A 13536-nucleotide genomic window follows, 5' to 3' on the forward strand; every position below is an offset into this window, starting at 1 on the left:
AATAAAATGCCCCAAACCATTTAAACCAAAAAAACTTGACTCACTTAGAATTATTTTACTTTATATACACATATATGTATTAAAATGTTTATTATGAACATTTTAAATACAAAAGTAAATAAAATAGTAAAATGAACCCCCACACATACACTAGCTACCTATATTCTAAAATTATCAAAATTCTGCCACCTTTTTTTGCTTAACTACTTAATGTTATTCTGTTTTAATTTTAATTTTTCTGAGACAGGTTCTCACTCTGTCACCCAGACTGGAGTGCGGTGGCATGATCTTGGCTCACCACAACTTCCAGCTCAAGCGATTCTCCTCCCTCAGCCTCACGAGTAGCTGGGATTACAGGCACACACCACTATGGCCTGGCTAATTTTTGTGTTTTTAGTAAACACAGGGTTTCACCATGTTGGCCAGGCTGGTCTTGAACTCCTGACCTCAAATGATCCACCTGCCTCAGCCTCCCGAAGTGCTGGGATTACAGGCGTGAGCCACCACGCCTGGCCCTGTTTAACTATTTTAAAGCAAATTCTAGATACCATGTTACTGACCCCTAAATATTTCAGTATGCATCTCTAGAATATATGGAAATTTTCTTAAACAGCCATAATGCCATTATCAGATCTAATAGGATTAACAAAGATTCTTTGCTATCTCAGTACTAAATCCTTGTTCAATTTTTCCTGTTTGTCTTCACTTGGATTGTTATAATTAGGATACAAAAAGAAATAGAACATAAACATGAGCCACACACTGTAGTTGGTTATGTCTCTTAAGTCTCAATTACCAAAGCAGTTTTCAAGCACTGAATATGGGTAACCAGGGAGATGGAAGTAAAATAGGGGCATCTGCAGACTTTAAAACAGGAGGAAATTTTTTGTGAGTGGAAATAAGATTGGCAGACCAACAGAGAAGCTTGGGAAGAAAACACACAGATAAATAAGAGATGAAGCAGCAGGTGGGAAAAAGCAATAATTGAACCTCTTCTCAGATATAAATGCTTGAAGCCTGACTTTGAGGAAAGAAGAAGGCATAAGTAAACATAAGCTTATGTAAAGCATGGCTGTTGATTTATAGCTTAGAGGTTAACTTGACCACTGTTTGGGCAGAGTTAGTTATATCAAGGACTTTTTTTTTTTTGAGACAGAGTCTCACTCTGTCACCCAGGCTGGAGTGCAGCGGTGCGATCTCGGCTCACTGCAATCTCTGCCTCCCGGGTTCAAGCAATTCTCTGCCTCAGCCTTCTGAGTAGCTGGGATTACTGGCGCCTGCCACCACACCTGGCTAATTTTTGTATTTTTAGTAGAGATGGGGTTTCACCATGTTCGCCAGGCTGGTCTTGAACTCCTGACCTCATGATCTGCCCACCTCAGCCTCCCAAAGTGCTGGGATTACAGGTGTGAGCCACCACACTCAGCCATATCAAGGACTTTCTAAGATTTTAACAAAACATTCAAACTCATGATTTAAGATGACTCTAATAATAATAGCAGCAACACTTTCTGAGCATTTACTTTATGCCAGGAACTATTAAAAGTGCTCCAGATTACTAACTCATTTAATTCTCACAACCATATGAAGGAAGGTTACTATTATTATCTGCATTTATGCACACGAAAACCGTACAGAGTACCTTACCCAGGATCACAGGGTGACCAAAAGACAAGAAGGTAAAATTCCATATTAATATATAAACATCAATTTCCAATTCTATATAACAAACTTATTCTGTGACCCAGACAACATAATAGACTGATTTATATATATATACATCAGTTGGCCAGTTGCTTCATTTATAAAATGAAGGATTGGGCATGATATCTTTTATAATGTCTCTTTGCATTCTAATACCGGAAAACCTCTAGAGTTACAAGACTCTGAATTCCAACATAATCTGTACTTATCTGCCTCTGCTCCCTGCCCTCTTCTAGATCAATTCTCTGCTAATTGCTATCACTCTTCCCCAAAGTTTGCAGAGATGGAAAAATCTATAGGAGACAGACACTTGAGCCTTTCGTTTTCATGAGTTCTGGGTAAAGCTTAGCAATTCTGACTTATAACCCCACCTAAGTTACCAGGGAACTGGGAAACAAAGTGTTTTATATGAGTAAAGTTTCTAAGAAGAAACAGTTTTTCCACACCCGGGTCTGTCCTGGGGTGGGGGGAGGGGGGAGGGATAGCATCAGGAGATATACCTAATGTAAATGACAAGTTAATGGGTGCAGCACACCAACATGGCACATGGATACATATGTAACAAACCTGCAGGTTGTGCACATGTACCCTAGAACTTAAAGTATTATAATAATAATAAAATAAAATAAAGCTGTGAGCTTTACCCGCAAAAAAAGAGAAAGTTTTTCCAAGTATACAACTGTATTTGACATAAATGTCTTTTTTTTTTTTTTTTCTTAAAAAGCATATCACAGTTCTCCACATTCTTAAAAAGACAGCATTAAATAACATTTAATCTTTTCCTGATGCTTCAGGGCCACTATTAAGAACCATTATTTTGGCCAGGCATGGTAGCTCATGCCTGTAATCCCAGCACTTTGGGAGGCCAAGGTAGGTGGATCACCTGAGGTCAGCAGTTCGAGACCAGCCTGGCCAACATGGTGAAACCCTGTCTCTACTAAAAATACAAAAATACAAAATTAGCCACACGTGGTGGCGCACACCTGTAATCCCAGTTACTTGGGAAGCTGAGGCAGAAGAATTGCTTGAACCCAGGAGGCGGAGGTTGCAGTAAGCTGAGATTGTGCCACGGCACTCAAGCCTAGGAGACACAGCAAGACTCTGTCTCAAAACAAAAACAAAAAAAACCTACCAATATTTCTTAATGTTTTCTCTTTCCATGCTGAGCTGCCAGATTAACTTCTCTTACTATACTTTTCCTAACTCTATAGAGCTACTTTGTTCAACACAGTAGCCACTAGACATCTGTGGCTATCAAACACCTGAAGCACAGTTAGTCCAAATTGAGATGTGCTGTAAGTAAAATACACACTAGATTTTTACTTTATAAATAAAAAAACTCACTGATATTTTATCTGATCACATATTGAATGATAAATATATGTTTAAAGTTCATTTCACTTGTTTCATTTTACTTATTTTTGAGATGGGGTCTCACTATGTTGCCCAGGCTGGTCTTGAATTCCTAGGCTCAAGCAAACCTCCTACCTCAGCCTCCCAAAGTCTGAGATTACAGGTGTGAGCCAATGCACCCAGCCTCTTTTTAGTTTTTAAAATGCAGCTACTAGAAAATTTAAAATGACCTATGTGGTTCACATTCTGTTTCTATTGGACAGTGCTGCTCTAGCATACCAGATTGCTCTTTTACTATGCTGCTTCTAGAATGATGTCAGGTGGAGAGCCTGACAACCAGTGGAATAAGAATAATGTTACATAAGAAGGAGCTCTCTTCCACACTGAATTTCTTTCTTTTCCCTTTTCTTTTTTTTTTTTTTTTTGAGACCGAGTCTTGCTTTGTCACCCAGCCTGGAGTACAGTGGCGCTATCTTGGCTCATTGCAACCTCCGCCACCCAGGTTCAAGCGATTCTCTTGCCTCAGCCTCCTGAGTAACTAGGATCACAGGCATGTGCCACTACGTCTGGCAAATTTTTTGTATTTTTAGTAGAGACAGGGTTTCACCATGTTGGCCAGCCTAGTCTTAAACTCCTGACCCCAGGTGATCCGCCCACTTCAGCCTCCCAAAGTGCTGAGATTACAGGCATGAGCCACCGTGTCCGGCCTCCACACTGTTTCTAACTGGAAACAAACAAACAAAAAAACAAGAGGGAGCTCCTCTCTAGATGTTATTAACCTTTCAAGTTCATTAAAATGTTGTTTTATTTATATAGTAAGTCTTTAAAGCTTCATTAGTGAATGAATAGTCCAACAGCACAAAAGATTCTTAAACCTCAACTGCTAGATTCTATTTGAATTTTAAATCCCATGACCTACTGACTTTAGAGCTTTTTAAAATCAAAGTTCCAATGCTGACTCAATGTATAGCCTTAGACAAATTACCCATGTTCTTTTCCTCTACTTCTAGACTTTACAAATGATATTAATATTGACTACATTTGACTTCCAAATATGGTTATTATATGGGACATTTTTGATTTAAGTAAAATACTGGTACCTAGTTTCTCAATCAGATGACAATAGTCAATACGTTCTTGAGGATTCAGAGATGATAACTGAAATATGTACTGTTTTTTTAATTCTTCATGAGTCTCCTCTATCGTTATAATCTGGAATGAAAGTTTTATTTTAGAAAAAATTAATATTAACAATGATCAGATACACAGTTCTTTTACAGTGGTATTTTACTCAGTCTTCTAAGTTAGGAAATATACAAATAATAATACAATGCAAAAAATAGTTTTCAACATTTGATGAAGCCTTGATATTGATATCAACAAATTTCTAATACAGCCTAACAGCAGTATGCAAAAGCTGTATCACCATATCAAGGATCAACAAACCTTTTCTCTAGGGTGTGGAGCCACAGGGGGGTTGGCGAGTGGAAAGGCAATACTGGGGGCTTGAGGCGTAGGGATCAGGTGGCTGTCTTTTATGGGAGTCTCCAGTTCTTCAGAGATCGGGTGTTTGGGAGCTTCAGTCACACGTATGTTTCCAGGATCACAGACAGCTGAGGAGAATAAAATGCTGCAGTGTGACAGGATCCAAATAAGACTAAAAACAAATTCTAGGAAATATTCTCATCTGTCTTAGTCAAGATGAAGTCTAGCACAAACTCTGGAATGTAAAAAGTACAGGCAAAAAAGTATCCTATCTCCAGAACTTATAAATAAATGCATCCCATCTGCATGTGACAATAATAATAATAATAAAGAAAAAATGCAATTAATTAGCATTAAACAGAGCAAGTGTGTTATCTGTGGGCTTCTCCCAACACTTTCCTTAAATACCAAGTTTCCATTGTTAAGTGTAACCCAAATTTGTAACATGAGAGCAATTCTACACTTGGAGAAAAGCAGAAGCAGAGATAAATCTATATATCTAACGTAGGGAGGTCATCATGCAATGTGAAAAAGAAGAAAAGGAAGAAAAAAGAGAGATAGGAAAATTTTGTTTTCGAAAGGTAAAGCTCAAGGAAGAAAAAAAATAGGAGAATTCAGAAAGAAACTCATACAATCCAAAGAACAAATGTAGGTATGTGCTAGGCAGAATTCAAAAGACTTAAATGAAAGTAAGATGATAGGAAGAAAAACCAAGCATTAACTCCACAAATACAAAAATGCCTAGCTAGAATAAAAGAACAATGGTAGACACCATGTCTAGAAAAAAATGCCCAATTCTAAACTTCCAAATTTATGAAAATGTTTTTCAATTTACTGATGAAGTACCTCAATTTACAAATTATTTTTCTGGCTCAAGTTTAAACCAAAACCAGAAATATCTACTAAGTTTTTTTTGTTTGCACATTCAGTTCAGAGAACTACAACATGCTCATCTGTCTATTTTTAAGAGGTCAACATGTACTTAATACAAACAAATGCAAAGATTTCTTTCTTGTTACCCTGTTTAGCAATTTCTGAATCACGTAAAGGCTTTTGAAAAGGAGAATCCTCCAAGTTTTGAATGTCAACCTGAAGCTCAGAGTATTGTGTGGGACAACTAGGCCACTGCAAATTGCTGGCAAGCCTTGCTCTCTCCTCCCTTGCTGTAGGGTCATCCCAAATGATCTGTTCATTTTGGGAAGGCTCTGTGTTGACATCAGGTACTGTTTGACGAGACTGCCTAAGGAAAAAAAGTGACAGTTTAAATAAACAGCAATAACAAATCCAAACTCATTAAATCCGTAAGTTAGACCACAAAGCTTGTGGCTCACCTTTATATGCCCACCATCTAGCACACAGTATGCATTAAAAATATTAAATAAATGAACCTAGGGACATTCTTTTTTTAAAAAAAAAAAAAGGTTTAAGGTTTCTTCCAGAAAAGTTATCTGTTTTAGCTAGGAACACATATTTTGACTACATGTCTACAGAACTAAAACTTCAAAGGAGAAATTCAACACTGTCAAGAAATTTTTTAAAAATACTAAAGTAATTGGTACATTTAAAAATGTGATTTTCCTTAATTATACAGATTAGGGAAACAGGGTAATGTTTCAAACACTATGGTTACTTTACCTAACAGTAGTTATATTTTTTAATTACTTGAAATTATAAGCACTATGATTACATGGGAGGCTTGCTGTAAAGGCTGCCTTATCAGAAGGGCCTTTTGGCTATTGGTAACCACTTTCCAGAGTCTATGGTGGAACAGCAATATGCTGAATTACAGGGAAGTGCATTTTATGGTGCGATCATAATGATTCCACATGACAGTAAATAGAAGTCCTATAATTTTCTTTATATTCACTCATTCATTCATTCTTAGTAAAAATAATTTACCATAAAACTTACACTGTGGAGAAGCAAAAAAAAAAAAACAACAAAAAACAAAACACCAAAACCCATAAAACAATTTACCAAAGGAACCCCCAAAGAGTTCCTTTGCTTCAAAAATAAAGAATATAGCCTTTTATTCTCACACTATATTTATTTACTCTGATTTGGTACAGGATTTAGGTTCTCTATAATGATAAAACATGATCTGAAGCATATTAAAAAGCTACTTTACTCAGTACTGAGATAATGAACTGCCTCATGTAATACAGTTAGCATAAGATAAATGCTAGTTTATCTTATACTTAATTCAATTAGTCAACTGAAAATACAAGTCCCATAATTCTTATCACACAATTATAGATTTTTTTCTTCTATCATGAAAAAGATGAAGTTATGCAACTGAGCTTAAGTCACATCACACTAGAAACTGTCATCACCTTGTCTAGAAGATAAATTTTACAAGAATACAAAATGCATGCAAAATCCCAACAAAAATAACTTAAAAATTTTATATATTGCATCAGAAAAAGACTCTGAAAAAATATACATGTACTTATTGTTTAATATAAATACTATTGAATACTAATACTAAAGAGCAGAGAGAACTGCCTACTGAATCCATTTCAAATGAGGCAAATTAGATCTTGTCTCAACGGAGGTAATAAAAAGTATCAATCATGCCTCACTGTGAAGCAGGTGCTGCTGTAAGACAAATCTCCATGTCTGCTCCACCTCCGAGTAAGAAATCTAGAACTGCTGGGAGCAAGAGATGGAAGGATAAGCTAGAATGAAAAATCTAGTCAGCAGAGAGCCAAAAGCAATAGATAATACTGGAATATAATATTTATTGTTTGGGCTAAATAAGGCCTAGGTGTATAACTCCTTCACTAGTCTTGATATTTAAATTTCTCCTTTTACTGCATATTGGGGGAAAAAAAAAAAAGCTAAATTAGGCCAAGCTCATGGAATTGAGTCAGCAGCAGGTACGTAAATCCTTTCTCTCAAGTCATCTAGTCTTTCTGCCATCAGTGACAGGTACACACCTCAGTGCCTCTAGGACTCTACTTCGTCCACTGCGAGCAGAGCGAGTGCTGTCAGGGGTTGAAGATGCGCTGTTACAACCACTTCTTGAAAGGGAAGTCCTCTGCCCTTGGGGTTTCACTATTGATGTTGCAGACATTATCTCCTGTAACTGCTTCTGAAAGTTCTCTCTCATCTCTAAGGTCTGTGTCAGAACTTGAAACAAACACAAATACACCATTCAAGGTAAGTTTCTCTTTTTTACCATATCTTACATTAACTATTTTGTTTAGACCTGGTTGAACACAAACTTATTGACTTGACATTTACTGAATACTAACTACAGGCTATAGTAATGTAACTAAGACTATGAATACTGCAGAACATAAAAAGCAGCCATTACCACAAGCACTGTATAAGAAATAACTAGGAAGCCCTTCAAATACTTTTTTTTTTTTTTTTTTGGTGATAGTCTAGCATTGTCACACAGGCTGGACAGTAGTGCGACCTCAGCTCACTGTAACCTCCACCTCCCAGGTTCAAGCAATTCTCCCTGCCTCAGCCTCTCAAGTAGCTGGGATTACAGGTGCCCACCACCATGCCTGGCTAATTTTTGTATTTTTTAGTAGAGATGGGGTTTTGCCACGTTGGCTAGGCTGGTCTTGAACTGCTGACCTCAGGTGATCTGCCCACCTCAGCCTCCCAAAGTGCTAGGATTACAGGCGTGAGCCACCGTGCCCGGCCCCCTTCAAAGACATTTCATCAAGACCTGTAGTGATTATCCCTCTGTAAAGCTCCCTGCCTGCTTCTGACTCTCATGGTATGTACTACACTCTGATGTATTACAGTCATTTGTGTATGTGTCTGATTTTTCCCAAAGATTCTTTTAATTTTTTAGAGACAGGGTCTTGCTCTGTGGCCCAGGCTGGACTGCAGTGGTATGATCATAGCTCATTATAACGTCTAACTTCTGGGCTCAAGTGATCCTCCAGCCTCAGCATCCTGAGTAGCTGGCACTACAGGTGTACACCATCACACCCGGCTAATTTTTTAAATTTTTTGTAGAGACAAGGTCTCACTATGTTGCCCAAGCTGGTCTGGAACCCCTAGCATCAAGCAATCCTCTTGCCTTGGCCTCCCAAAGCTCTGAGATTACAGGTGTGAGCCACCGTGTCCAGACTCCCCAAAGGCTCTTGAAAACACAGACCACAACATACAGCCAGCCCTCCACATCCGCCGGTTCTGCATGCATGGATTCAACCAAGTATGGATCAGAAATATTTTAAAGACATAAAAATGAAAAATATCACAATTAAAAGTACCAGTAAAAAAAAATATATAACTATTTACAAAACATTTACAGTGTATTAGGTATTATAAGTAATCTAGAGATGATTTAAAGTATACAAAAGGACGTGCATTGGTTAAATTCAAATCGTATGTCATTTTATACATAAGGGACTAAAGCATCTGTGGATTTTGGTACCTGAGGTAAGTCCTCGGAACCAATGCCACATGGATACCAAGGGACAAGACAACTGTATTTACCTTTGGTTTTCTTTAAAGCCTAAACTCTGGAGTAAGTATTAAATACATACATTTGGAATGAACAGAGTGAGACTAACGAAATAGGTAAGTCATAGGGAAAGCTTTGGTAGGTTAGAATGAGTAAGGAAAACAGAACATATTAAATCTATTAAAAGACATCCATATATAAGGTTATTCAGTGCAGTACTATTTATAAAAGCAAGAAAGTAGAAATAACCTAAATGCCTATCAAGAATGGATGCCTAAACAAAGTGGGACCATTCATAATGAATACAATACAGTTGCCCAAAAAGAAAGAAAAGGGAAGAAAGAAGGAAAGGGAAAGGAAGGGAAGAGGGAAAGGAGAGGAAGGGGGACAGGAAGGAAAGGGAGTGAATGAAGGAAGAAAAGCAAGAAAGAAAAAGACTAAAGAAGCTCCTAGTTATCTACTGATATAAAACACTCCCCAAGGTAACAAAAAGATCAGCGTATGAAATAGCAAGTATAGTAGTCCACCATTTATGTTTTTTTTTTTTTTTTGAGACAGGAGTTTTGCTCTTGTTGCCCAGGCTGGAGTGCAATGGCATGATCTCGACTCACCGCAACCTCCGCCTCCTGAGTTCAAGCGATTCTCCTGCCTCAGCCTCCCGAGTAGCTGGAATTATAGGCATGCAACCACGACGCCCGGCTAATTTTTTGTATTTTTAGTAGAGACGGGGTTTCTCTATGTTGGTCAGGCTGATCTCGAACTCCCGACCTTGGGTGATCCGCCTGCCTTAGCCTCCCAAAGTGCTGGGATTACAGACGCGAGCCACCATGCCCAGCCTATGTCTTTTTTTTTTTTCTTTTAATGGGGGAAAAACATATTTATGGCTATATATGCATAAAACAGTTCTAGAAGGATACATAAGGAACTAATAACACTGGGGGGCTGGAGAATAAGGGTGGAAGAAATTCTTCATATGTCTTTTTGTATCTTTAAAACCATGTGGATATGTTAAAATATATTGTACATATAAGAAAACTTTTTGAAAATCACTCAAAAGAACTGGACCAAAGACTAGATTTTTAAAAAATCACCAACTTCACCTACCTTTAATGGAATAGGGCTGTATCACACTAACTCCATAAAAACCTAGTTTCATAAATTTCATAAGCTTTACACTTAAACTACATAAAACTTTGCAAATTATCATTTAATGATCAGCATGGGATCGCAAATCAATCCTCTAATATATGCTTTGCTTGTATTTAGTAATTTAAACATATTTTACAGCTGGGTGCAGTGGCTCACAAGGCAGGAGGATCCTTTCAGCCCAGGAGTTTCATACCAGTGTGGGCAAGACGACAAGACCCCATCTCCACAAAAAATTGAGATCCTGTCTCAAAAAAATTTTTTTAAATTAAAAAATAAATAAAATATTTTACCTCCTTTAGAGTCATTCTTTCCATTTCCATTTGATGGTGCTGACTCTTTATTATTGGTGGCCATATTGTCTACATCATTTTCTTCTAAAATCAAAGGATCTGGCTATTGAAAAAGAAAAATTATAAATTCTCAAACCAAGCCACTGTATAAGGTTTCATAGCAATATATGATTATAACTTTAGCTTAAGAGGGGATAAATGTATCATCCATATCTCCTACCTCATCATCCTTTGTTGCAGACACAGCTGAGAGTAGTCGACTGTTACAGAGCCGGCCATCTTGCACTGCACTGATATCCAAGCTCATTTTGGGATTATAAGTATGTGGATAAAGAGATTCAGGAAGATGTTTACACTCTTGGGCACACTGCAATACAATGGTGTGCTTTAAGACAGGACTGACAAAATCTTAATGAATAGATGATGTTAAGTAGGATAAGGACAAGCAATACATTATACTGTAGGATGGCAAAAAGTTCACAAAATTGGTTTGAAAAGTAGTTTACACTGAAAAATTTGTATCATACAAATGACAAATTGTCCTCACGTTTTAAATGTCATATCCACTGAAGTATAAAATCTGAAACCATTCCTGTGCTTTTGCAAAGGTATCAATTACCCTCCAGAGAATACCCAGGAAAAAAAAAGAAACACAGATCTAAACTCTATTGATATGTTAAATTTTCCCCAAATAATTATAAACTTTCCATTCATATCACATTTTTAATTAGTAAAAGGAAATGGAGAATTAGAAAGAGTATCCATTAAAGATTTGTTAAGTATTTAAGGACTAAAGATTTTAAGTTTTTGATGCCAAAGAACTGAAGTGTGTACAGTTAACCAAGACTATTAAACTGGCTTCTAGTTCCATTGAGAGTGAAAACTCTGAGTTAGTGCTCTGAAATAATGTTTGTATACATTTTCGATTAACAGAGAGGGGAAAAAAGCACTGCTTACATCTAAAAGCCAGTGCTCGGAAACAATGTGTACTCCTCTTTCTTTTACAGATTTATACTCCCGATTAGTGTCATTTGGCCGCCCTTGATAGATGAAATGAGTCACCGTTTCATCAAAACTCCACCTGAAATAACCAATACAAAAAAACAAATAACCAAGAGAAATATCCTCATTAGTTTAAGATGATCCTTATTTACTATGAACAGAATATTCTGACCTTCCCAAAACTTTCGGACTAGAGTAAACAAGACCATTAAAATGACAGGCTCAAGCCAAGTGATACATGCCTATAGTCCCAGCTACCCAGGAGGCTGAGGCAGGAGGACACTTGAGGCTAGGAGTTTGAGGCTGTAGTGTGCTATGATCACCCCTGTGAACAGACACTGCACTTCAGCCCAGGCAACACAGCAAGACCCCACCTCAAGAAAAAAAGTTAAAAAAATGATGATAGGCTCTATCTTTTTGGACAAATTTTATGCATATATCTGTAAGCATATAAACACAGAGAGAGGTTTAGAAGAATATTCTTTAAAATATTACTTTCTTCTTTATGCTTTTCTGAATTGTTTCAATTTTCTTTTATAAAGAGTATCACTTTTACAGTAACCATGAAGGTATTTCAAATTAATAAAATTGCAAAGCATCCAACCTGCCCTCCAGTTGCTGGCAGTCACTATTCATTGTATGCCCCAAAACAGACTATATATATTTTACACATTATTATCTCATCCATTCCTCACAACAATCCTAACACTGGTATTATTACATTAATCTTAAAGATAAAATAACTAAGGGACATGGTTCAGTATGCTATTCAAGGATATTCAATGAGTAAATGATAGAGATAACTTTGACTTCAAAAGCCAAGCTCTTAACTATTATATTATGCTATGATCTCCCAATTCTTCCTATTCAATAGTCTCTCTTTTTTTGAGACAGAGTCTCGCTCTGTCACCCAGGCTGGAATGCAGTGGCACGATCTTGGCTCACTGCAATCTCCACCTCCCGGGTTCAAGCAATTCTTCTGTCTCAGCCTCCTGAGCAACTGGGATTATAGGCGTACGCCACCACGCCTGGCTAATTTTTGTATTTTTAGTAGAGACGGGTTTTCACCATATTGGGCAGGCTGGTCTCGAACTCCTGACTTCAAGTGATCCACCCGCATTGCCCTCCCAAAGTGCTGGGATTACACGCATGAGCCACCACGCCCGGCCCCTATTCAATATTCTCTTGACCTGGGAAACATCAAGTAAAAACCAAAGGGTAGGTAAAAATTATATTTCTAAATACAATCACCAAAATAAACAGAATTTTATCCTTAGGGACACTTAATGTTTTCCATTTTCTAAGTAAGGAATATCTCTGAACTTTTTAAATAGACAAATGAATTAAGAAGCTGGGTGCGGTGGCTCACGCCTGTAATCCCAGCACTTTGGGAGGCCAAGGCGGGCGGATCACCTGAGGTCGGGAGTTTGAGACCAGTCGACCAACATGGAGAAACCCCATCTCTTCTAAAAATACAAAATTAGCCAGGTGTGATGGCGCATGCCTGTAATACCAGCTACTCGGGAGGCTGAGGCAGGAGAATCGCTTAAACCCAGGGGTGGAGGTTGTGGTGAGTCAAGATTGTGTCACTGCACTCTAGCCTGGGCAAGAAGAGCAAAACTCCCTCTCAAAAAAAAAAAAAAAAAAAGAATTAAGAAAAAGAAGTAAGAAGTACTATTGCCTCCTACGTTATATTATAAAAATCTCTATTTCCTGCTGACCATGTATCCTAAAACATAACAATAAAAATACACCTTGCCTAATTTGTTAGTTCTCAGAATAACTGTCTCCCTTTCTGCTGTGGTGGTATATTATCAAGATAATTCAGAAAAACAGAGGAGTATTTTTGCCTGAATCAATTTGGTTTACCAGTCAACTCCACTATGACAATATGGAAACCATGAGTTTCAGTCTTCGGAGGCCATTCAAGAACAGACTGTCAGTGGTTGTAGATGGTTTACATCAGGGTTTGGCAAATTTTTTCTTAAAAGGCCAGACTGTAAATATTTTAGACTTTGCAGGCCAAACAATCTCTTTTCCAACTGCTCAACTTTTGTCTTGTATGTGACAGCAGCCATAGGCAATTTGTAAGTGAAAAGGCATCGCTGTATTCCAATAAAA

The 13536-nt window shown here is 37.6% G+C and overlaps 1 protein-coding gene across 9 annotated transcripts in view; it reads right to left on the reverse strand.

Annotated features, from left to right (window-relative positions):
* The window catches only part of TOPBP1 (DNA topoisomerase II binding protein 1), a 61638-nt gene that overhangs the window by 14556 nt on the left and 33546 nt on the right, over positions 1-13536 (reverse strand). For all 9 annotated transcript variants that reach the window (XM_063662173.1, XM_063662170.1, XM_063662169.1 and 6 more), the window contains 7 exons: positions 11371-11494; positions 10634-10780; positions 10414-10516; positions 7482-7674; positions 5562-5782; positions 4504-4670; positions 4158-4269 (listed from right to left, as the gene is read on the reverse strand). In XM_063662173.1, coding sequence (XP_063518243.1) covers positions 4158-4269; positions 4504-4670; positions 5562-5782; positions 7482-7674; positions 10414-10516; positions 10634-10780; positions 11371-11494 — 1067 coding nt within the window. The remainder of the gene's footprint in view (positions 1-4157; positions 4270-4503; positions 4671-5561; positions 5783-7481; positions 7675-10413; positions 10517-10633; positions 10781-11370; positions 11495-13536) is intronic.

Source organism: Pongo pygmaeus, chromosome 2, assembly GCF_028885625.2.
Source record: "Pongo pygmaeus isolate AG05252 chromosome 2, NHGRI_mPonPyg2-v2.0_pri, whole genome shotgun sequence".
In the NCBI taxonomy this organism is placed as follows: domain Eukaryota; kingdom Metazoa; phylum Chordata; class Mammalia; order Primates; family Hominidae; genus Pongo; species Pongo pygmaeus.